The sequence below is a fragment of the Vipera berus genome, assembly GCF_964194415.1.
Source record: "Vipera berus genome assembly, chromosome: 3".
Classification (NCBI taxonomy): domain Eukaryota; kingdom Metazoa; phylum Chordata; class Lepidosauria; order Squamata; family Viperidae; genus Vipera; species Vipera berus.
The window spans coordinates 57,901,247-57,923,226 of NC_138204.1; the positions used below are offsets into that span (position 1 = coordinate 57,901,247).

General features: G+C 40.6%; 2 protein-coding genes across 3 annotated transcripts in view; one reads left to right on the plus strand and one right to left on the minus strand.

Moving 5' to 3' along the window:
* Positions 1 to 2,395, plus strand: part of ZSWIM5 (zinc finger SWIM-type containing 5) — a 161,064-nt gene extending 158,669 nt beyond the window's left edge. Inside the window, exon 14 of the mRNA XM_081325709.1 lies at positions 118 to 2,395. Within this exon, the coding sequence (XP_081181835.1) occupies positions 118 to 980 (863 nt within the window). The 3' untranslated portion in view covers positions 981 to 2,395. The remainder of the gene's footprint in view (positions 1 to 117) is intronic.
* A 228-nt stretch (positions 2,396 to 2,623) lies between these two features.
* UROD (uroporphyrinogen decarboxylase) lies at positions 2,624 to 21,833 on the minus strand. 2 transcript variants are annotated; one of them, XM_081325708.1, is made up of 10 exons: positions 21,792 to 21,833; positions 11,658 to 11,770; positions 10,740 to 10,819; positions 9,026 to 9,088; positions 8,711 to 8,908; positions 7,958 to 8,119; positions 6,842 to 6,979; positions 5,884 to 5,984; positions 4,754 to 4,820; positions 2,624 to 3,639 (listed from the first exon to the last, which is right to left on the minus strand). In XM_081325708.1, the coding sequence occupies exons 1-10, from the start codon at positions 21,812 to 21,814 to the stop codon at positions 3,475 to 3,477; spliced, it is 1,110 nt and encodes a 369-aa protein (XP_081181834.1). In that variant the 5' UTR covers positions 21,815 to 21,833; the 3' UTR covers positions 2,624 to 3,474. The 2 variants fall into 2 exon arrangements, with proteins under 2 accessions (XP_081181834.1, XP_081181833.1); XM_081325707.1 differs by lacking the exon at positions 21,792 to 21,833 and adding an exon at positions 18,228 to 18,339.
* Between the last annotated feature and the right edge of the window lie 147 nt (positions 21,834 to 21,980).

Below are 21,980 nucleotides of genomic sequence, written 5' to 3' on the forward strand. Positions count from 1 at the left end.
CACAATTATGACCTTGGTGATGAAAATACAATTATTGCTCACTGTACTTACCACCATTGCATGAACCTTGCTGGTTCTTCACTACTGGCTGAGCAGTTCACGATTCTTTCTTTGCAGGTGTTCGGGCCCTAGTCAGCATCTTGCAGAGTTGGTATTCACTCTTTACCCCTACTGAAGCAACTAGCATAGTAGCAGCAACGGTGATGTCCCACAGTACCATCTTGCGCCTCAGCCTGGACTATCCACAACGAGAAGAACTGGCTAGTTGTGCTCGCACGCTGGCCCTGCAGTGTGCCATGAAGGACCCGCAAAACTGTGCGCTCTCAGCTCTTACCCTTTGTGAGAAAGACCACATTGCTTTTGAGACCGCTTACCAAATTGTTATAGATGCTGCATCCACTGGCATGACTTATTCCCAGCTCTTCACCATTGCACGGTATATGGAGCACCGTGGGTACCCATTACGGGCCTTCAAGCTGGCATCGCTTGCCATGACACACCTCAACCTTGCCTATAACCAGGACACACACCCTGCCATCAATGACGTGCTTTGGGCATGTGCACTCAGCCATTCCCTAGGCAAGAATGAGCTGGCAGCTATTATTCCATTGGTAGTAAAGAGCGTGCACTGTGCCACAGTGCTGTCTGACATTCTGCGACGCTGCACCATGACAGCACCAGGCCTTGCTGGCATTCCTGGCCGCAGGAACTCTGGGAAACTGATGTCGACAGACAAAGCGCCTTTGCGCCAACTGCTGGATGCTACAATAAGCGCTTACATCAATACCACACACTCCCGTCTTACCCACATCAGCCCACGGCATTATGGGGAGTTTATTGAGTTTCTGAGCAAAGCTCGGGAGACGTTCCTGCTTGCTCAAGATGGCCACATTCAGTTTGCGCAGTTCATAGACAACCTTAAGCAGATCTATAAGGGCAAGAAGAAGCTTATGTTGCTAGTGCGAGAACGATTTGGTTGAACTTCTGCATTAGGGAAAAAGGAAGAAGGAAACCCTGATCATTGTTGGTGGAATCATGCTTATCAGGCAAGACTAATTGTAGTTGTCATCGTAGAAAAATCTCCCGATTCTTTCAGGAACATAAACCAAAAGTAGCATGACAGGAAGAGTTTGCTTCCCAATGACCACTTACTTGCAAACACTTCAGCAATACCAAAAGGCTAACTAGGAAATTGAATACCTCTTTCCCAAACAGCATGGTGGATGGAGGCAGAGAAGCAGCCAATATGGGAGCACATTACTCAGTCTCTTGTGCTGCCATCTGTATTCTCAGCTGGTGGATTTTGAGATGTGCATCCTGTCATTACTGGCATCACCATCTAGTGCAACCTTCTCCAACCTGGTACCCTCCAGATTTGCCAGACTTCAAACTATTTGCTTGGCTGGGGAATAGGATGAGTTGCCTCCAGAGTAAGTGGGGTGAGGGAGGGGGGGTTATAGGCTGGGGGTGGTTGGTTTAGTATGTGTGCAAGTGGGTGCGTATGAAAATTCTTAATTAAAAAAAACAACTAAAGTTAACGGTTCTCAGGGATTGCTTTACTAAAAGTAACAAGCATTTATGATACTGTAAATACAATAGTATATGTGTCAATTATTAAATTGTAAAGTTCTAATTATTTATAATTATTCTTTTTTTGTTTTGTTTTGTTTTTGTTTGTTTGGGGATACTTGAAATGTGTTGTGGGCTGGGCTAAGCTTTTCCAAACATGAGAAATATGAATATTTCTCAGGTTTTCTCCCAGCATTGTTGGCAAAAAAAAAAAGACAGGTGGGTGGAGTTTGACCAATGGAAAATAAATAAAAGCTCGAGTAGACCTACCACAACACACAACCTTGGAAGAGAGGAGACCAAGGTGGAAACCGCAAAGCCAGATACACCTCAGCATTTCAAGGCCATCAGGGTGTGGACTTGGCCCGCTGGCTATAAGCCACAGCACACTACTTGACTCTGCTACTTCATGCCATGGTTCCAAATATGGGATGCAAAATGATCCCCAAGAAGCTGAAACAAGACTGTGAGCCAGTTGAGGCCATAGTGTAAAAAGCTCTATTTTTGGCCTTTCTCCACGTGCAAATGAATTGATTTGTGCAAGACTTGCATTACTCTGTGAATTTAGAAAGGATTCTATTTTTATTTTATTTTTGTCATCTCGGGAGCAGGGGCAATTAGTCTGCATATGTGTCTTTATTCTCAATTTCATTTCAAAACTACTGTCTTTGCTGGCATCTGCTAAGGCTGGTGCCTTCTTGAGGACAGCTGTCTGCCATAGCGTCTGCTACTTTTATCTCCTACTATGGCTTTGGATCCATCTGAATGTTTAATTCGGTCCCATGAAAGGGAGTGTAGCAGGAGCAAAATAGTTTTTCCCCCTTTTCTAAATGTCTTTGTGTTCCCCTGTTCCAGTGCATCTTAGTTCTAAAAGGGGCAGGGAGGGAATGGATGGGGCAGGGGTTAAGATGAAGCGTAGTTTAGGAAATGTGGATTAAAATTACGTATTGTCTGACTCCAATTTGTTTTTTATTTTAAAAAAAAAAGAAAATCCTGAGAAACTGGTTCGAAGACCAGACAAGCCCTACTCACCCAGTATTTGTTGCCATAAAAGTATCATTCTTCTGTCTCTTTATTTTGTATGTACAACTTCTTGATCTGATGTTTAATAATAATAAAAAAGGAAGCCATTCATCGTATCACTCCAGCCCTTTTGGTATCATGCTGCCAGTCGGAAATCATGAAAAGGAAAGCCATTCAAAGACAATCTGTGCTGCTACTGAGATAGGATCATGGAGAGGTTACAGTTCCATATTCTGTAACTGGAAGGGGAGGATATAGTTCTCCCTTTTCTGGTATAATCAAGGTAATTTGCATATAAGCTAAAAGGGGAGTATCCTTTCCTCAGACACAGGATACCTAACCTGCAAAAGCAGACCATTCAGGCATATGCATGAGGCATATCTTCTCCTTCTGAGATGTTTTGAACATCTCCCCACATCAGAAGCACCACTCTTGTGGCACTTCTGCATATCAAAAGCAACCAAAACAATTAAAAAAAGTATTTCTGCAAGAAACAGATGGGTAGGAAGCAAGATAAGACGGCCAAATTCTGTGCGGAAGGGCAAATGAAGTTCACTTATAATAAAAGGTGTTCACTGATTGTCAAGAGGTGCTCGGATTAGTTTTGTAACCGGTAGGAGCAATTTGGGGATAAAAAGTACACAGCTGGGGCAATATATGTTTCATAATGAATCCATTTTCTATGGTAGAGATTGAGAAGAAGAAAACATATGTGTGAAAAATCTGCACTATCCGGTTCCTTTTGCCACTTCCTGCAGCAGCCTTTGTAGCTAATTACACTGAGATCCTTTCCAGCATGGTACTTCTCAAAAACGGTTACATTTGCTTAGCAGATCATCCATTTCTTTTCTTTTTTGCTTAAGGACTGTTTTCTCCGAATCTCTAAGAACATTTGTTCAAATTGCGAGAATGCATGTGCACAGCATCCACAAAAGCCCCTACGTGTTCTGGATCGATGTCAGGATAGAGGCCGTGGCCCAAATTGGCAATGTAACGTTGGGAGCCAAAGTTTTCCAACATCTTTTTTACCAGCTCCCCAATCTTCTCCTATGGGAAGTGAAAAATGATTAGCAGACCAGATAGCAATAGCAATAGTACTGCTTCACAGTGCTTTACAGCCTTCTCTAAATGATTTATAGAATCAGCATATTGGCCCCAACAATCTGGGCCCTCATTTTACCAACCTGGGAAGGGTGGAAGGCTGAGTCAACCTCAAACTCCTTCAGTATCGAACTCCAGGTTGTGGGCAGAGTCAGCCTGCAATGCTGCATTCTAACCACTGCGCCATCTCGGCTCTTTTACATCACATTCTCAATCTTCAAAATTATTGGGGAACTGGGTAGACATTGCCTAGCATAATTCCTTTGCTCTTTTGCCTAGCTTGCTGTCACATTAGACAAATGGTTAAGAGTTGACTGTAGTTTATGACCAATATATGCTTGGAGGCAGTCTGAATTAGAGACAACCACGTTTTGCTCACACTATGCAAAATTCTGAATGGGTTACATAAGTGAAAAAGAAGGCGGTGCCTTCAAGCCAACTTTTGTTGTTTCCATAACAAAAGCGTGGCTTGAAGTCCTTGATTGCTCATTTGATCCACAGCAAGAGAAAAACTGGTTGGTAACAGCATTTTGACCTTTGTTAACCTATAAGCAAGATTTAGGATTTGAAAATTATTTTTACTCCATAGCTGAACTTCTCTGTCAATGAAAGGCCTTGGTTACTTTTTTCTTTAAAAAAAAAAGACAAGAACATGAGTTTTCAAAATATTTCAAGCCACAGAACCGATTTTAAAAATAAAGTCTCCAAAACCCTAATCAAGAGGGCAGGGGCTTATCGATGTCAGTTACACTGTTCCTTAGTGGCTAAGAAGAAGAACAAACCTCTTTCCATTAAGGGCGGAGGGGAAAAAAAGTCATATTTCTAAAGATATTTTTTTCTTTGTCACCAAGATTTTTTTCCCCTCCTCTCTACAAGGGACTAAGATAAAATTCTCTGCAAGGGAATTTTTTCCCTTTAATACCTTGTAGTTTTTTTTCCCCTTTGTCCCATAGAACCCATTCAAGTTCCATAGAACCAGCTAGACAACAAATGAATTTATGTAAGAAGTTGCTAGCTGCCGAAATGAGTATAACCCAACAAGTTAATGCATGTTTCTTACCTTAGATGCATATAGAGCACATGGATCTAAATTCCCTTGTAAGGTGACATTTCTTCCTGTCCGCTGGCTGAATCAGGAAAAAAAAATAAAGTAGAAGAAAGGCACTTAACCGAGATAAAATTGCTTGTTGGACTTCATTGCCTCAACATGCAATGATAACTGCTAATTTTAAAATAAAGTGTGTCTCTCAGAAGCTATTAAACAGGTGGTCTTTTGAACTGAAATCAATAATAAGCAGAGAAAAGCTACCATGTTCTGTAGGAAGACCCAGATTCTATTCCACTCTCAGCCACAGAAAAAGTGATTTTGAGCCAATCTCTCTCTCTCTCAGCTCAGCTTACTTCACAGAGCTTTTTGAGAGGAGGAGGAATACAAAGAGGGAGTTCTACACACATTACACTACCTTGAGCTCCTGAATAAAAGGCAAGCTATTAGTCAAATCCAGCATCTTTCCTTCCTTCCTTCCTTCCTTCCTTCCTTCCTTCCTTCCTTCCTTCCTTCCTTCCTTCCTTCCTTCCTTCCTTCCTTCCTGCTAACTCCAGCTGAAATGCTGAAGCAGATGAAAGATGTTAGGTAGCAGAGTCTTAAGTAGCAGAGGGAAAGCAGAAAATTACTCATTTCTCTATATGGTTTCTAATGAACCAAACCAAACTGATTTCGTAAAGGGAAAGCAAGAGAACATTCTGTTCTATCTGTTACACTGTATTATCCTAACCCGGGGGTAGGCAACCTCGGCTCTTTTATGACTCATGGACTTCAACTCCCAGAATTCCTGAGTCAGCTATCCTGAGGGGAAAGACAGAGGTTTCCAAGCTGAGCCATGCTGGCTCAGGAATTCTGGGAGTTGAAGTCCACGAGTCATAAAAGAGCCGAGGTTGCCTACCCCTGCCCTAACCTGTCCTAGAAAACTCATCTCTATGCAAGTATAATATTTCATGCACAGCCCGTGATTGGTATCTTTACTGAGTCTTACCTTCAGCTACCATCTCTTTATGTTTCAAGTATCTTATGTGGAAGGGATTTGACTTTTATGACAAGCTACTCTTATTATTGCAAAACTTGAGGAAATATATCATTAGAAGAGATGACACCCATACAAAGCCCCCAAGGGAATACAACCCATTTCTCACCGAGCCTCTTGGGGACACATGGTCCAGTCCAGGCTAACCACGTCATACCCAGATTGTGCCAAATCCTCCAATGCATAGTGGGCATCCTTAGCAAAGATGATCTAGTAGGTGGAGAGTGGAGGAGAATATAAAAAATAGGATTATGTGGACAGGGTTACAAACACTTCGTAATATAGGAATTCAAATTTTGTATGAAGAAAAGTTATATTATCTCGTGGAGTAAATATTATGCAGAGTGACATTCACTTGCATATTATCCTTTTTTCCCCCCAGTTAGGCATTAGAGAGGGTGAAAAAGAAGCTTCTATAAAGAGGAATGGAAGTGCAAGCCTATTGTCCACCACTTCTGATTATGGAAAATCTGCACTATAAAACCAAACTTTGGAATGCCAGCTTTACTCCCAGTTATGGTTTGGGGGGGGGGAACTGTTTTACTTTAACATCTAAATTGTAGAAACTTACTTCGTATTTTAATATTGTTTTGATACATCAAGAAATAGTTCTGACAAAGGAGACTAAAGAAAGAGAAAGAAGAGAATAAAGCTTATTCTCTTTTTATTGGCTACTAAATCAGGGTAGCTATGAAGTTTCTGGCAATAGTCGATGCGGCATATTTTGCAGTAGTAGTTGCTGGAGTCCATAACTAATTATACTCGTATCCAACTTGCAAGCACTCCATGGCCATCTGAATGTGGGATTATGTAGGTCTGATCTAGGTCTTTTTTACCATCACCTATACTTTCCCTCTCCTTTATGTCTTCTAGATTAGAAAATGTCTGTTAATGGTTTTTCAATCATTGAGAAAAAACATATAGGTAAAAAAATGAGCTTCAGGATCTACCAAAATGTGATATTTGTCTTTAAAATAAACAGAACACTGTCATTCTGGACAGAAGTGCTGTAAATTCTGGGAAATAATTCAGAAAAAAAGCAGAAGGAAGCAGCTCTATCTCTTTACCATTGGCACCACAGGGAGAGCATTTTCTTGTAGCTTATTCTTCACACCCTTGGCAATAGACCGAATGAATGGGAGGGCAAACTCTGCAAACTGGTCTGGCCCCAGATGTCCTGCGTGGGAGTCAAAAATCTGCAGAGCCTGGCAAAACAAGACAAGCAGAGAACCAGAATCACTTCCTGGTTAACAGCTGTTCCCCCTCTTCCTTCCAGTTATCTGGAAGGCCCTCCTCCCACTGTACAATGCATTCACTCCAATCTGTCCTGGCATAGAACATATCATTCTAGGGTTCTTCAACTGGAACAAATCCAAGTTTCAATTGCCAAAATGTATTTAAGAGAAAACCCTCAGGTTAGTAGTGTTCATTGTTTTTATCGTTGTTGAAGGTTTTGTCCCGGGATTAGATTGTCACACGATAGTTGCAGTGTTTAATCCTATTCTCAAGTGAAAGAATACAGACGACAAGGTTGCAGTTCCTATATATTTGGTGTAATATAAGAATGAGCTTTATGTAGACAGAATCTATACCTGTATGTTCAAGAAGCCTGGCATGATTGCCAGTTACACTGGGTGGATCTCAGTTTCATCATAATAGTAACTGCAGGCAGTTGGAAGAAGGGCAGGGGGCTAGTCAGAAAATGCTTACTGTCCTGGCTATATATATGAACTAGCTGCAAGATGTCACCTCTTGAAACATTTTGGGAAGAAGAATAATTTGGGAGAAAAGAAAAAGAGCTTTCTGGAGCTTATAAAGCCAGATCAAAAATATCAAAAGTTGAAGGTGACTGGTACTTTATAAATCATTTGCTGTGGGGGAGAGTTGTGCTCTGTCCAATGCCATCAAATTCAGCTTCAATCTGTCCTTGTGAGCTCCAGAAATCTACTCTTTAGAAACACAGAGGAAATACAATCAGATATTTATGAAAAGCTATGGTCTAGGAACAGTAGTCTAAATGGTACAGTGCTGATTTATTGATTCAGTTAACCTTCCTTGGAAGAATCCTTTTCGGCAGAAAGATAAAAGGGAATAGTACACCTTCAGAAACCCAAGAACTGATCTATTTAATGAACTGTGATGTCTACAAACTTACGGACAGAAGCTGTTTAGGGTCTACTCACCTGAGCACCTGCAGCCACCTGTCTCACCAGATATTCCACAATAACGTCAGTCAATAAAGTGAGCAGACGACAGCTGGCCTCAGGATGCCGGTAGAGCCAAGCCTTGGCTTTGGCCATGGTGTTGGAGCCACCACCTTCAATCATATAGGACATCAAAGTCCACTAGGAATGAGAGCGAGCAGAAAGGAAAAGTACATATGAATAAAAAAAGTCTACTTCCAGAGCTAGGCCAGCTTCTGCAACTACATGAACTGTGCAGAAACACTGAAGCAGTTCTACTACAAACAGATTACATGGTTGGCATTGTACTGTGCTCTCTTCTGAAACTGTATCAGCACTTTGCTCATTCTGGAGAGTTACACATTCCATCCCACCAAGTACTTAGTTTGTGAAACAATTAGTTTTCATGTTCAACCAAGTCTTTTGGGATGAAATGCAAAAGATACAAAACCTATCTGGCTCAAATCACATGTCACAAAATAAAACTTGGTAGATCTTTGTGGAGTAGATGGTTGGCCAGCCAGCTGATCAACATGTTAATGGCTAAGGAAGTCAGGCTGAAAGTATTTGAGAACAAAGACATTTTCTCCATCCTAATGACTTATCTAATGCTGTTGCCAAAGACACATAACCCTCCTCGTGTCCAGTAACAACACAGAGTTCTAGCACACTCCCATACTACCCAATAGAAAAGTGCATAGACGCAAGCAGGGATTTGTTGTAAGATATGTTTTTCCAAACAACTGAACTTACTGGGGCACCAGAGAAGCCGATCAGAGGCACCTTCCCCTCCAATCTGTGCCGTGTCAGTGTGATAGCCTGGAAGACATAGGCCAGTTCTGTTGCCACATCAACCTTTTGCTGAAGCTTCAGCAGGTCCTCTACTTCCTTTAGTGGTTCTGGAAATGTGGGGCCTTTTCCTGGTACCATCACCACTTCCATGCCCAATGCCTGAAAGAGACAAGTAATGTGGGACAGAACTCATTCCGGTTGTGAAAGTTTCGTCAGTCCTCTTCTCCCAAGTAAAATCATTAGCAGCATGTCCTTGTCCCCAGCCATTTCCCATACCTGAGGCACCACCAAGATGTCAGAGAAGATGATGGCAGCATCGAAAGGAAAGCGTCGTAGAGGCTGAAACCAAAGAGAGTGGAGACAACACATAAACTTGATTTTTAACTAGGCTTGATCTGTACATACTGTATATATTTGAAACAGGCAAATCTAGCATTCACGATGGTGGTGAAAATATGTGAAAATGTAAAGCAACTTGATTGAACAAATTCAGAGAAAAAGTAAAATGGAGCTAGGATTTTTTTAATGATGCGTAGTAGCTGCCATTCTGTGTGGAGCACTTTTCTATATAAAAGAAAATTAAGAAACTGTAATTGTAGGCCTCCCCAGAGGCAGCTTTAAGTGCTTCCTGGATAATTAACAAATCCGGCATTGTTGTATCAATGGCACAATCTTGCCTACCATACAGACATATACCGAGCACTAAAGAATTTCTCTATAGACTAGTTCTACTGCTTTTCAGAATCCACATCACCTCTGATAATACTCTCTTGTTAATATTAGTCACGTTGTACCAATGAGGCATAAACCTTTTAAATATAGACTGAAATTTACAAGGAATGCAAGAATGCCTAACTCAGCAGGGGGAAAATTCTTGTATATAGTTATATAAAATATGATAATTAATGAGGATCTTTTCAAGAGCTACAATATGACACTACAAGAACCATTGTGGCATAGTGGTTAGAATGCAGTATTTCTGGCTAATTCTGCATTCCCACTGCCAGCAATTCGATCCTGACGGAGTTCAAGATTGAGGACCCAGATTGTTGGGGGCAATATGCTCACTCTGTAAACTGCTTAGAGAGGGTTGCAAAACACTATGAAGCAGTATATAAATCTAAGTGCTATTTCTATTGGAGGGTGGCAATAATTGTGGGTATATACTCTAGTCAAAATTGAAAAATTGCAAAATTGAAAAGTAGCTCTGACGAAGATAGTGTATAAAGTTGCCAATGAAAGTATTGAAATATCATGAAAAGTAGTGATTCAAAAATATTTAAAAATATTATAAAAGGGTGAATATTAAAAAGTTAAATTTAAAAAAACATAACAATTTCTATTTTAAAACTAAAATTATATTCAGGTCAAAAACAAAACTTTCAATGGGCCAAAACAGAATAAGATTAATGTGTGGGGAAAAAAAGAAGAGGATTTTTTTTTCAATACGAAAATTATAAAAACAGACCCAAGTAATGTCTAAAGCGATGCTGTCAGTCTGACAATAAACACGGAAAAAAATACTGACACGTTTATAACAATATGACAGATAACAAAGGAAGCATTATATAAATAGAAGATTAAAAAGCGGAAAAAGAAATCCCAAAGCAGTCAACAATGTATATAAGTGTTTTGCAGGCAAATAAATGAAACTTTAGGCTATTAATATGTTTTCAAAAAGAAAGACAAAACTACACTGGGTAAATAAAGATGAATGAAAATAAACCTAATGAAAATATTCCAAATTAAGTTCTAACAGAAAACATTAAGAAACACAGGCAGTATATCAGTGCAATAAGGATGAATAAATAACAGGAGCAAAGGAGGAGCAAAGACACTCAGGATACACAGACATTAAACAAGTGGAGCAGAGATAATTTTAGAAAAGAACAAAACGAAAACAGACTTAAGAGCTAAGTGATGTCCTGAACAGAACTTCAGTCCCGAACATCAGTCCTAATTGAAGGACAACATAAAGCTCCCTCCATACTTGCAGTGTGAGTTCACAGCATGTCTCTGGTGATCGACAGGTTGCAAAGAAATCCTGAGCTGCTCGAGTCTCACGGAATTCTACAAAATAATTAGAAAGTGGATTGAACGTGGATCGAACGGTTATAAAACAAACTCTCGTAAGTCGAGGACTACCTGTATTCACTCCCAGGATTCTCCCTAAGAATCTGATCTTTAGAATATTTTTTTTCCCATGCCCTCTTCTCACTTGACAGAAATTGTATTCTCACCTCATAATTCATGGCTTATATATCTTATTAACAGGGCTTTTTTTCTCATAGAACGCTCAGAATGGAGTTCCGGCACCTTTTTTGGATGGAACCTTGTAGGGTAGGCAAGGCGGGTTGTATGACATGTGTGAGTTCCGGCACCTTTTTCTTTTACAAAAAAAGCACTGCTTATTAAAATACCCAACCCAAGACAGGCAGTCTGATATGGTGATTAAGGCATCAGGCTAGAAACTAGAGAGCTCTAGTCCTGCCTTAGTCCCAAAACCAGTTGGGCAATTTGGGGCCAGTCACTCTCAGCCCTAGGGAAAACAAGCAAGGGCAAATCACTTCTGAAAATCCTGGGCCAAGAAAACTGCAGTCAACTGGAATCAACACTCACATTTGAAGGCACAATCACAAGGTATAGACTAGAATATCTAGTCTCCCTAATTCAGATCAACTAGTGGGGTCCCTTTTCTCTTTGCCGCCATCTAACGGCTATCTGGATTTTAACAACTCAGATACGACACACTGACTAGACAGCAGAAACAGTATCATTGGGACTATAATTCCATTCAATTCAACCAATATGGCCAATGACTAGGAATAACAGGCACTGCAACTATTTGAAAGCGATAAACTGGGCACACTCTTATATAAATTCAAGTCAACCTTTCTGCTCTACTTACCTGGCAGGTATCTTCCTGCCTGTCTCATGCACCAAACAGGAGCGTATTTTGTCTCTTCTCCACGTGCTGCCCGCAAGAACGTATCATTTTTCAATTCAGGAAACCCTGTAGGACTAATCAGAGGAAAACAAAAAGCAGTGTGAACATAGAAGATGGAGACTTTGAACTTTCCAGATCACTATAACGGATGGCATTAAATGGTTAATTCTCAATATAAATTCTATAGCCTTCCTTAGTCTAGGTAGGAATTCTAAGAGTGGAAATTCTGCATCCGTACAGAGAAAATCGAATAATATCTTTACATTCCTCCTTGGATTAAGGAGGCAGTCAAAAGCTAATGGTTTCTGCCATAAATATTGTGATTGCAAAAGGAAAACAACGTCAAACGTGGCTTTGGGAAATCTTTCCAAGCCGTTTACCAATGGGAGGCATCCGTACTGAAGTAACATGCTGCATTTGTGTAGGAGCATTTTTGTTCCTGTCCCGTGGTGTCTGTGCGCTGGGAGGAGAGTGGGCTCCATATGTTACACTCTGGGGCACACAATTGTGTGTCTAGAGGAGAGAGCAGGAAGGCTGCTTACAAAAGAGAACTGTCAACATTCAAAGCCGTGCCCCTTAGGGTGCACTGTGGGCATTTGTTCAGGATTTCTTTTTCTATGTGCTCCTGGGCTGTGTCAAGCTCATTTTGATCTTGATCATTTTTTCCCCAGTGTCTGTGCCTACAGCCTTTTTGGACCCATTTTGTTCTCTTTCCAGACTGTTATCCTGCTGACAGACAGACAGGTAGAGTCCCAACCTATTCACATTTCTTTCCAATATTCCAAAGGGTTGGAATAAATAGGCAAGGTATTCATAGCTTCTGGAATTCTTTCCCATCCCCTTCACCCCGTAAGCAGCCTTAGGAAGCATCTGTGTTTCCTCCCATATAATGATGTGGTGTACTGGGTGCACTTTCTCCCCAGGCACTAAGCAGGCTGAATGAACACATAGATACACACATGCATTAGAGAGACATAATTGAGTGAGTGTATATGCAGATTGCGTATGTTTGGGTGCGCTCCCCTTATGTTGTACATGTGTGTATTATTTATCCGTATGTGTACCCAGGGAAGCACAAGACAGATGGCATATACTCTGTCTCGGTCATTCGATCATAGTGAATGCAGAGTTAAAAGGGAGGTGCCATAGGTTCACATTATAATTTTTTTCTGCACTTTTTTTCCTCTGCAGCTCTGCAGCTTCTTCTGATCCATTTTCAGACTCGCTACCTCTATTGTCAGCTTCTCCCCAGATATCTATCTATATATTAATAAAACTTTCATTGCTATGATCTTTAACTGGCTGAAATGGTGCATCACAGGGCAATGGTTTTTGGACCAAGGTACCTTTAATGGGCTAACTCACAGAATATGTTCAAAATCCAAGATCCGTGACCCAAGGGAATGAAATGTGGGAAAGATGACGACTGCTGCACCCATCACATGATCTTTATTTTCAAATTTCTTTTACAGTTTCTCAGTCAGTCTCATAATACTTTGCTCCCTCCCCACCCAGCAGCAAATTATCTGTCTTCTGGGATGGGAAGGGATGGGAAGGGGAGAGAGGAAGAGGAAGGAATCCCTGTGCAGCCCATCTTGCCCCACCTGTCCCCACCCCCTCTGCATGCTCCCCCGACCTGTGCTTACATCCCCACACACCTTCCCAACCCCACACACATTTTCCCCAACCCATGCAACACCTGTTATGCAACCTCATGCACTCCCTGACCCATGCTGCCTCCTTGTCCGTCTTCCTTGACCCACATGGCATGTCTTGTGCGCCCCAATGCAGCTTTCCTGACATGCATTGTTCCCCATGTGTCATCCCTGATGCACAGGGCACCTCTTGTGCACGGTCATGCCCCCTCTCCAATCCGTGCCCCTCTGGCACACCTTCCTGACCCAGGCAGCATCTTTTGGGAATCCCCATACACCCAGGCTGCTTCCCTGGCATGCCATCCCTGACCTGCACAGCACCTCTTGGGCTCCCACTACTCCTTGATACCCTTCCCAATCCACATTCCTCCTGTGAACCATCCCCTACCAGTGCAGCATCTCTCGTAATCCTTGTGACCCCCCCATGCACTCTTCTTGAGCCGCATTGTCCTCTGCATACCCTACTTGAACCACGCAGCCCCTCTTACACCCTGTGATCTCCACATCCTTGTTCATCCACACTTCCCCCACCACCACCTTGCATCCTACTTAACCTTAGGCACCTCGGACACCCTTTCCAACCTACATTACCATCTGCACAACCTCCTTAACCCTGATGACATCTCTGATGTGCACCCACATATCCTTCCCAAACCACATAGTACCTCTTACGCACACCCAGGTATCATTACTAACTTGTATCTACATGCACCTCTTTGCTGGCTTCCTCGCTGACATTCTCCCTGTAAACTTTCCACAAACAAAGAAAATAGGAAGCCAATAGGAATTCTACGGAGGAAGGGAGGAAGATAATAACAGAATGATAGGGAGGGAGGGAAGGAAAGGAGGATTTCTGGTGCTCCTTGCCAGTTTCCCACAAGGAAATTTTTAATGGGGAAGCAACAGGAAATTGGAAGTCACTCTGTTTAGACTGCTTTTTTTGCCTTCCCACAGTCATTCTGTTTCTCTGTTTAGGTAAGGTAATATCTCTGGAATGATGACCCAATGGGCATGGAGTGGTCTAATTAGATATCAAATTAAGTTCCATTCTGTTCCATTTTCTGAGAATTATCCTAGTGAGGGCCAAACAGACAAAATCCTGAGATCCTTTACATAATTTCTTTCCAACAGGGGCAGAAAGCTGAAAATAAATGAGGCCTCCCTCTCAATGGCTAATCTTTTAAATAAAAAAAATATCAGGTGTTGGTTGTTTTTCTGGAAATGATTATTGCCTCAGTTGCAAAAGGAAAGCATTCTGAAGATTTTTGGAAATATTCTTACTTCTGATTCCTAAATAAAAATTATAAAATAAGCTTTACTCCTACATGCAAACTGCAAGTTCTGAATGTAGCATCCTCATTTCTTATGGCGATATATCCAAATGCTTCTACACCCAGTCTTGGGTTTTGTATATGCAGTTATGTAAACAGTTCTCAAATGAAATCAGATTTTCTGTGTTTCTCAAGTAACATAAAACAGATGACAGGAAGTATGTGGCAGCTGAACCATAATTAAATTTTGCAACTTGACACCCCCCCTCCAAATAAAGGTGTTTACTAGCAGTTTCTCTTCTCAGCTCGATTCCTCTTTATTTCTTTTATTTCCTTATATTAGCTATAAAATCCAATGTTTCAAACTAGAAAATCACCCCACACATATACACCAAACTACACTATGAACCGTCACTAGTTATCAGAAACAAACACTTGTACTGAATGAGGAATGAAATATATTATAACCTACTCTAAAGCCCTTCCACTATGCCACTATTTCTCCTCACCAGTTCCAAAACAATCCATAATCATCTTCATTTACTGACTCAGAAACAGAATAAGTAATTAAAATCATTACCCCATTCTAAGCATGTCTCACGACCTGCACCTACCAAATATACCCCCTCCCCCCACTAAAATAATTCCTGCAAACAGAAGGAAAATATATTCAAAAACTTAATAGCTTGTCTTTGAAAGGGATGGTGCCTTGATAACAAAAATGGAAAACTGATTGAAGCCTGACAATACAATGTAAACCTTGGCTCCCTTTGCCTGGGGTTCTGAGGCAGAGATGCAGAGCTGCCGAGTCAGCATTCTCTTTGCACAACCTGTTCGGGTGCTGAAGTTTAGGGTTTGGGATGAGAGAAGAGATTCGTATAATGGACATAATACATCCTCCAAAAACTCTGCAGAACTCCAGCCCTTTGAAAACTAGCATCAGAGCGGTTCCTCTTACATCATAGCAGAGCTAAATTTAATTCACCTCAGTTGTCAAAGAGACATAACAGTATAGGATTACACGTGCTTGGAGTTTATCCAGAAGCAGCTACATATTTCAAGTGTCCCCTAGTCCAGGGGTAGGCAACCTCGGCTCTTTTATGACTCATGGACTTCAACTCCCAGAATTCCTGAGTCAGCTACTGACTCAGGAATTCTGGGAGTTGAAGTCCATGAGTCATAAAAGAGCCAAAGTTGCCTACCCCTGCCCTAGTCCCTATGCTACCGTCACAGAATAACAATGTTTTTTCTAACTTAGCATAATCTTTTTTCATTGTCCGAAATGCAGAGTAGCAGTTAACTTGATTACCTGCTTATACTGTCAACATTATTGGTCAAGCAAAGAACAAAAACAAGAAATCTAGGATATTAATGTTTTAAATGCAGGGTGATTCTGAAAGAACTTACCCTAAATTCCAGGGGCTTATTCCCAGGTAAGTGTTCATAAGGTTCTAAGTTCAAAGGTCCATGTACATTTTTACAATCCCCTTCCCTGAGATATGTAAAATTGTACTGACCCACACTTTTAACATTCTATCCCAAAATTAATTCCTATTCAATCACTAATGTCATCAGCTAATTCAACTACTTCCAGAAAAATGTATACATTTTTTTCAAGTAATCATTTCCTCCTAATCGTACTTCCCTTACAAATGCAAAAAATAATAATAAAAAAAAACAAATACTAGGCTCAAGGTCCTATGGACCTGTGACTCTCAGAATTCCAGCCATTTTGGTTACAAAGTCCGTGAGCTGAAGTAACAATACAAATTGGGAAAGAAATGGCTGGGGAAAGCCATTCTCTCTAAAGAGGTAAAAGATACAGTAGATAAATTCACTCTGTAGGCATAGGATCATGCATTGACAATGATAGCAAAACTGGGACTTTATAAATGTCCCTTTGGACCTCAAATTGAACTGGACTGTGTACCTGTACTTTTTATTGCAAAATGTTCTTATCTGAAAATTATTTCAAAATATCAGCTTTACAGCCCAATTCTATCATCCCACTTTGGGATGATAGAATTGGTTTCATGTCACCATATATATAACAAAATGATTACATAATATTTTCAATTCTTTTCGCATTTATATTTCTGGAGAAAAGTAACATAGAAAAGCAGGGCGGCGTGTAATGTTCCAGATGTTATGAATTGCAATTCTAATGTCCCCTGACCATATAGGCCGTGCCAACTGGGGCAGACAGCAACTAGACTCCAATCATATCTGGAAGGTTACAGCTTTGCCTTCCTTGAACTAAGGAACAATTGAAGAGAAAGAGGGATTCTAAGAATACCATGTTCTTAGGCTGCTTCCCACACCCACAGATTATCTCAAAAAAGGGGGACAAATGAGACATTTGAGCCCGATTTTTCTACCGAACAAAAACGACTGCTAAAACCGAATCTCTCTCCTGCCAGTAGTATCTATTCACACGTTAAAAGCAAGAAAGGCGAAGGGGAATGAGCTCCTTTAATAAAGTCCTGCTTTTCATTCTTGACACATCCAGCTCAGGACGGAATGGGAATTTCTCGCTGGCTGCTGCTCATCCTTGTGTGCTCATTTAAGTACTAGCGCACCAGGGCTGCAGACCACGAGATATAATAATAATAATAATAATAATAATAATAATAATAATAATAATAATAATAATAATAATAATAATAATAATAATAATAATATAAAGTTGGAAGTATAAGGGACGCAGTGGCTCAGTGGGTTAGGACGCTGAGCTTGTCGATCAGAAGGTCGGCAGTTTGGCGGGTCAAATCCCGAGTGCCGCATAACAGAGTGAGCGCCTGTTACTCGTCCCAGCTTCTGCCAACCTAGCAGTTCGAAAGCACGTAAAAATGCAAATAGAAAAATAGGGACCACTACGGTGGGAAGGTAACAGCGTTCCGTGCGCCTTTGGCGTCTAGTCATGCCGGCCACATGACCACGGAGACGTCCTCGGACAAGCGCTGGCTCTTCGGCTTTGAAACAGAGATGAGCACCGGCCCCTAGAGTTGGAAACGACTAGCACGCATGTGCGGGGGAACCTTTACCTTTACCTTAAAGTTGGAAGGGACCTTGGAGGTCATCTAGTCCAACCCCCTGCTCAGGCAGGAAACCCTATACCATTTCAGGCAAATGGCTGTCCATTTCTCAGTAAGTGGCGTCCTTTTCCTGGGCCTTCGATTTTGGGGAGCAGGTCGGCACGTGAAGCCACCTGCTGCACCCCCTGAAGACCTAATGACTTTGCCATATGGGGTGGAAGGGGGGGGGAAAGCAGTAACTCCATTTCTTGGAGCATAACCCGGTGCCTCTGAGAAGCAGAGTTCTCCACTCTTGGGCCTCGTCCCCATGCAGCCCAATTCCTGCCGGACGGGTTCGGACACCGCTCCCTAATTTGCCGTATGCCAATGCCCTCCGACCGAACCCAGGGCAGCCTCCCCCCACCTTGGTGCATTGCCAGTTACACTACATTTCCCAAAATTCTGCCGGCCTTTAGCTAATGACCGCGAGACTTTGGAACTATGGGAAATGTAGTCCCGTAACCTAGAAGAGCAGACAAGAGAAATGTTATTATTCGATCTCTCCGTTTCGTCTCCGCAGCCGCTACTCACACGACCATCCCATTCTTTTCCATCTCGCCCTCTACGCGGCGGTGCGTGTCTTTTTCCCGCCCTGCTGCCTACCAAAAAGGAAAAAAAAAGCAGCACCCCTCTAGACTTCCGGATTCTTTTCCCGCCTGCCCTAATTGGTGCTTGTGAGGACCGCCCAAGGTTTGCGTCAGAAGAGCGGGGCACCATTACCGTAATGATTGCTATAGTAGCTCCGAGGTAATAATAATAATAATAATAATAATAATAATAATAATAATAATAATAATAATAATAATAATAATAATAATAATAATAATAATAATAATAATAATAATAATAATAATAATAAAAAAGAGCAAAACCGAAGAAGGCTCTAAATTGCACGATGCTGAAACCATAAGCTTGAACTCGTTTAACATTCAGCTAAAATCATGTTAACTTAATAAGCCATCATTTATTCACGTTTTTTTTTATGGGGTTAGGTGTGACAGTGTAATTTTCAAATATCTAAATGTTATGTTTACTCAGAAGTCCTCTTGAAGGCAGCGAAGCTTTCTTCCAGATGAGCATGCACACAATTACAGTTTACATGTTCTTAAAGAAGCAAGTTTATCAGGGCCTGTGATTTAATAGTTAGATAGTTGCAACACTCATATGACAGATTGACTAATGCATCTTGTTAAAAACAAGCTAAGAACAAATATTGCATATGTGTCAAGAAATTTTTAGATACAATCTAATCATAGCAACTAGGAACATACCCACGGTTTCTATGTGGTAGAATTTGACTGAATTCTGCATCCAGAATTCCCAAAGCCTAAGGCTCCCTAAAAATACATGTAAAATTTGGGTACCAGATCTGGACTGTATAAAACTTGATTCTCTTTGCAGTCATTGTCCGTATTTTTTCAAATCAGATCTGCTAGATTGAAAAAGGATCTCCAAGAGGTTGTATCAAGAACTGAACTTGCAACTTTATATAACCATGCTGTATGAATCTGATTATGCACTTTTGTAATAGGATTAGAAAAAAACTCTTATGATTATTTTATGACAACTAATCCATAACTTACTAGCTCAGTCTATCTCTCCACCCAGGGTTAAGTTAGGCCAATCAATTCATTAAATTATAATTTGTGAGCAGCAAACAACAGTATTACAGCTCTTTGCTACCATCAAGTGGTTACCTGGATTTCTGCAGCTCTAGCATGACAGCAAACGGTCAGGCTGTGTGCATAAAAGAAGAAATAGTATGCTACTGAGAAAAAAATGCACAACTTCTTTTTTTGTCATTTTTAATTTTTAGAGATCCCTCCATTTCTCCTTCAAAATTCTCCAAGGGTTGAAATGATCCTAAACATAAGGCAGGACAAGAAGCAACGGATGGAAACTAACCAAAGAGAGAAGCAACCTAGAACTAAGGAGAAATTTCCTGACAGTTAGAACAATTAATCAGTGGAACAAACTTCCTCCTGAAGCTGTGAATGCTCCAACACTGGAAGTTTTTAAGAAGAGACTGGACAGCCATTTGTCTGAAATGGTATAGGATTTCCTGCCTGAGCAGGGGGTTGGGCTAGATGACCTCCAATGTCCCTTCCAACACCATTATTATTATTATTATTATTATTATTATTATTATTATTATTATTATTATTATTATTATTATCATCATCATCATCATCATATACTGCTGTTTTAGTTATGTAAAACTGAGTACTTGGAAATGAAGTGTACAATATACCATATTTTCAATGCGCTGTGGATTCTCCCGCCGCCCCCCTCCCCCCCAAAAAAGGTTGAAACAAAGAAACTGATAATAGTGGCTTTGACAACACCACAGGTTTTTATCTATAGAATTCTGAATGGTGCTGTGGTTAAGGCCAATTTTATCTGCAAGCAGAGTGCATGGTGTATCTGTAGAAGAGTCATGCATGTTTTTTATCAGCTTGAAGCAGAGGTGACAGTTAATATAGGAAGACAGCACACAATTCAGAGCTCAGAACTTATAAAAATCCCCAAATACTTAATTACCAAACATGTAATGGTAATATAATTAATAAAGATATACATGATTAGCAATATGCTGCACAGTCATATGCAACACAGAATAAAATTGATTTCTAATGTAAGCAAAAAGACCTGAGCTTAAGGCTTTAGCCATCACCAGCATTAGCCAAGGCATTTTGCTGCCTCAGGTAAAGTGGTAAATTTCCCCTTCACTGCTGTCACATCATGGTATAACACACCCACGTTTGGTCAAGCTATTTTATTACCTGATGTGTAAAAATCTTACCATTGCCTCTCCTTTCATGCCACCCAAAACCAGGACATCAAGAAAACAATTATCATTTAATCTAATGACATAGTTTGCATCTTCATCTGTTTGGAAGTGCCTTGAAAAAGCTATGTTATATTCTTCCCCTTGGATGAAACCCTAAACTGATTCCAACATAAGTGCTAAAAATGAATGACTCCCATATTTACTTTTAGAGGCATCAGTGAAAGTTAGATCCTATACTGACATATACCTTTAACAGATAACCATCTCTCTCTAAAGTTTTTCTCCCTTTGACTATGTAACTTACATTTACATTCTCAACTTACATTTGAGAAAATAATTCTCCTGTAAGAGATGTAGTTCAGTGGCAAACTACTGGTTTCTACAATGTCTCAGTTCAATTCTTGGCATTTATATAAAGGCAGTGGGGAAAATTTAAAACATTACTACAGCCAAACAAACAAAAGTACTAAACTAGCTAGGCTAGTGGGTTGATCCAGTGAATAAAAGGCAGGACATTAGGTTTCTAATCCACAGGAAATATGGTCCTGGGCTTTCTTCAAAGCAAACTGCTTGCTGAAATTTCAAGATTAAGAGAGGTACTTCTTTCAATCATCCTAGAATGTTATTAAGAAAACAGACAGTGAGAAAATGATGCTTGATTCTGGGAAGGAAGAGGCAGAGATGACAGAATTAGCATGATAATCACTGATCCACTAAATTAGGAAAGCATGGGCTGGATTCAGAGACTACACTAACACAAAATGGAATCCATCCAGTATAATCTATCCTTACAGGTTGGAAAACTGTCTGAATCCAGCCGATTATGATTTATCCAATAAGCTCAGGTAATATCCTGGCTTAATGCGTCATAGCAATACAGCCAGAGTGATGTACATATAATTCCTCAGACCTTGGTCTTTCCATAAGTCAGAGTAAGTCAAAGGAACAGAAGAAGGCATTGGAGGACAGAATAGGGATAAGAGAAGACATAGCCGGTTATGTATGACAAAAACTAATAAATTGCCCACTGATGTAATGCAGCACAGGATCTTATGTGGCATTAACATAACTACAAAATTCATTTAAGGTATCATTCATCATTTTTTAAATTGTTCTTTGTTATTTATTGTAGTGGTTTTTATATATAATGCCTTCTGAGTGTCTCAGACATTATCTATATGTCATAGAGTAGTAAGAGTCCTATTGGATTGTAACTGGATGTAAGTGGATTAAAAAACAAACAAAATACATACAGTATCAGTACATATATAAAATGCAAGCATCAAGCAAGCCAGTTTCTATACCTGGAATGCCAGTGGGAAGTCATATTGTCTTTTGCTTCCAGCTGTTAAGTTCTACTTTGAATCCAACCTATCGAAAACAGTGCCACCCACCACTATTTCAGCATTACCGGCCTGTCCCTCCCACTCTGTGACACCTCCAATTAAACCCTGAAGTGAAACTCTTAAGACAGTGGTGAAAAGTGAGACCAT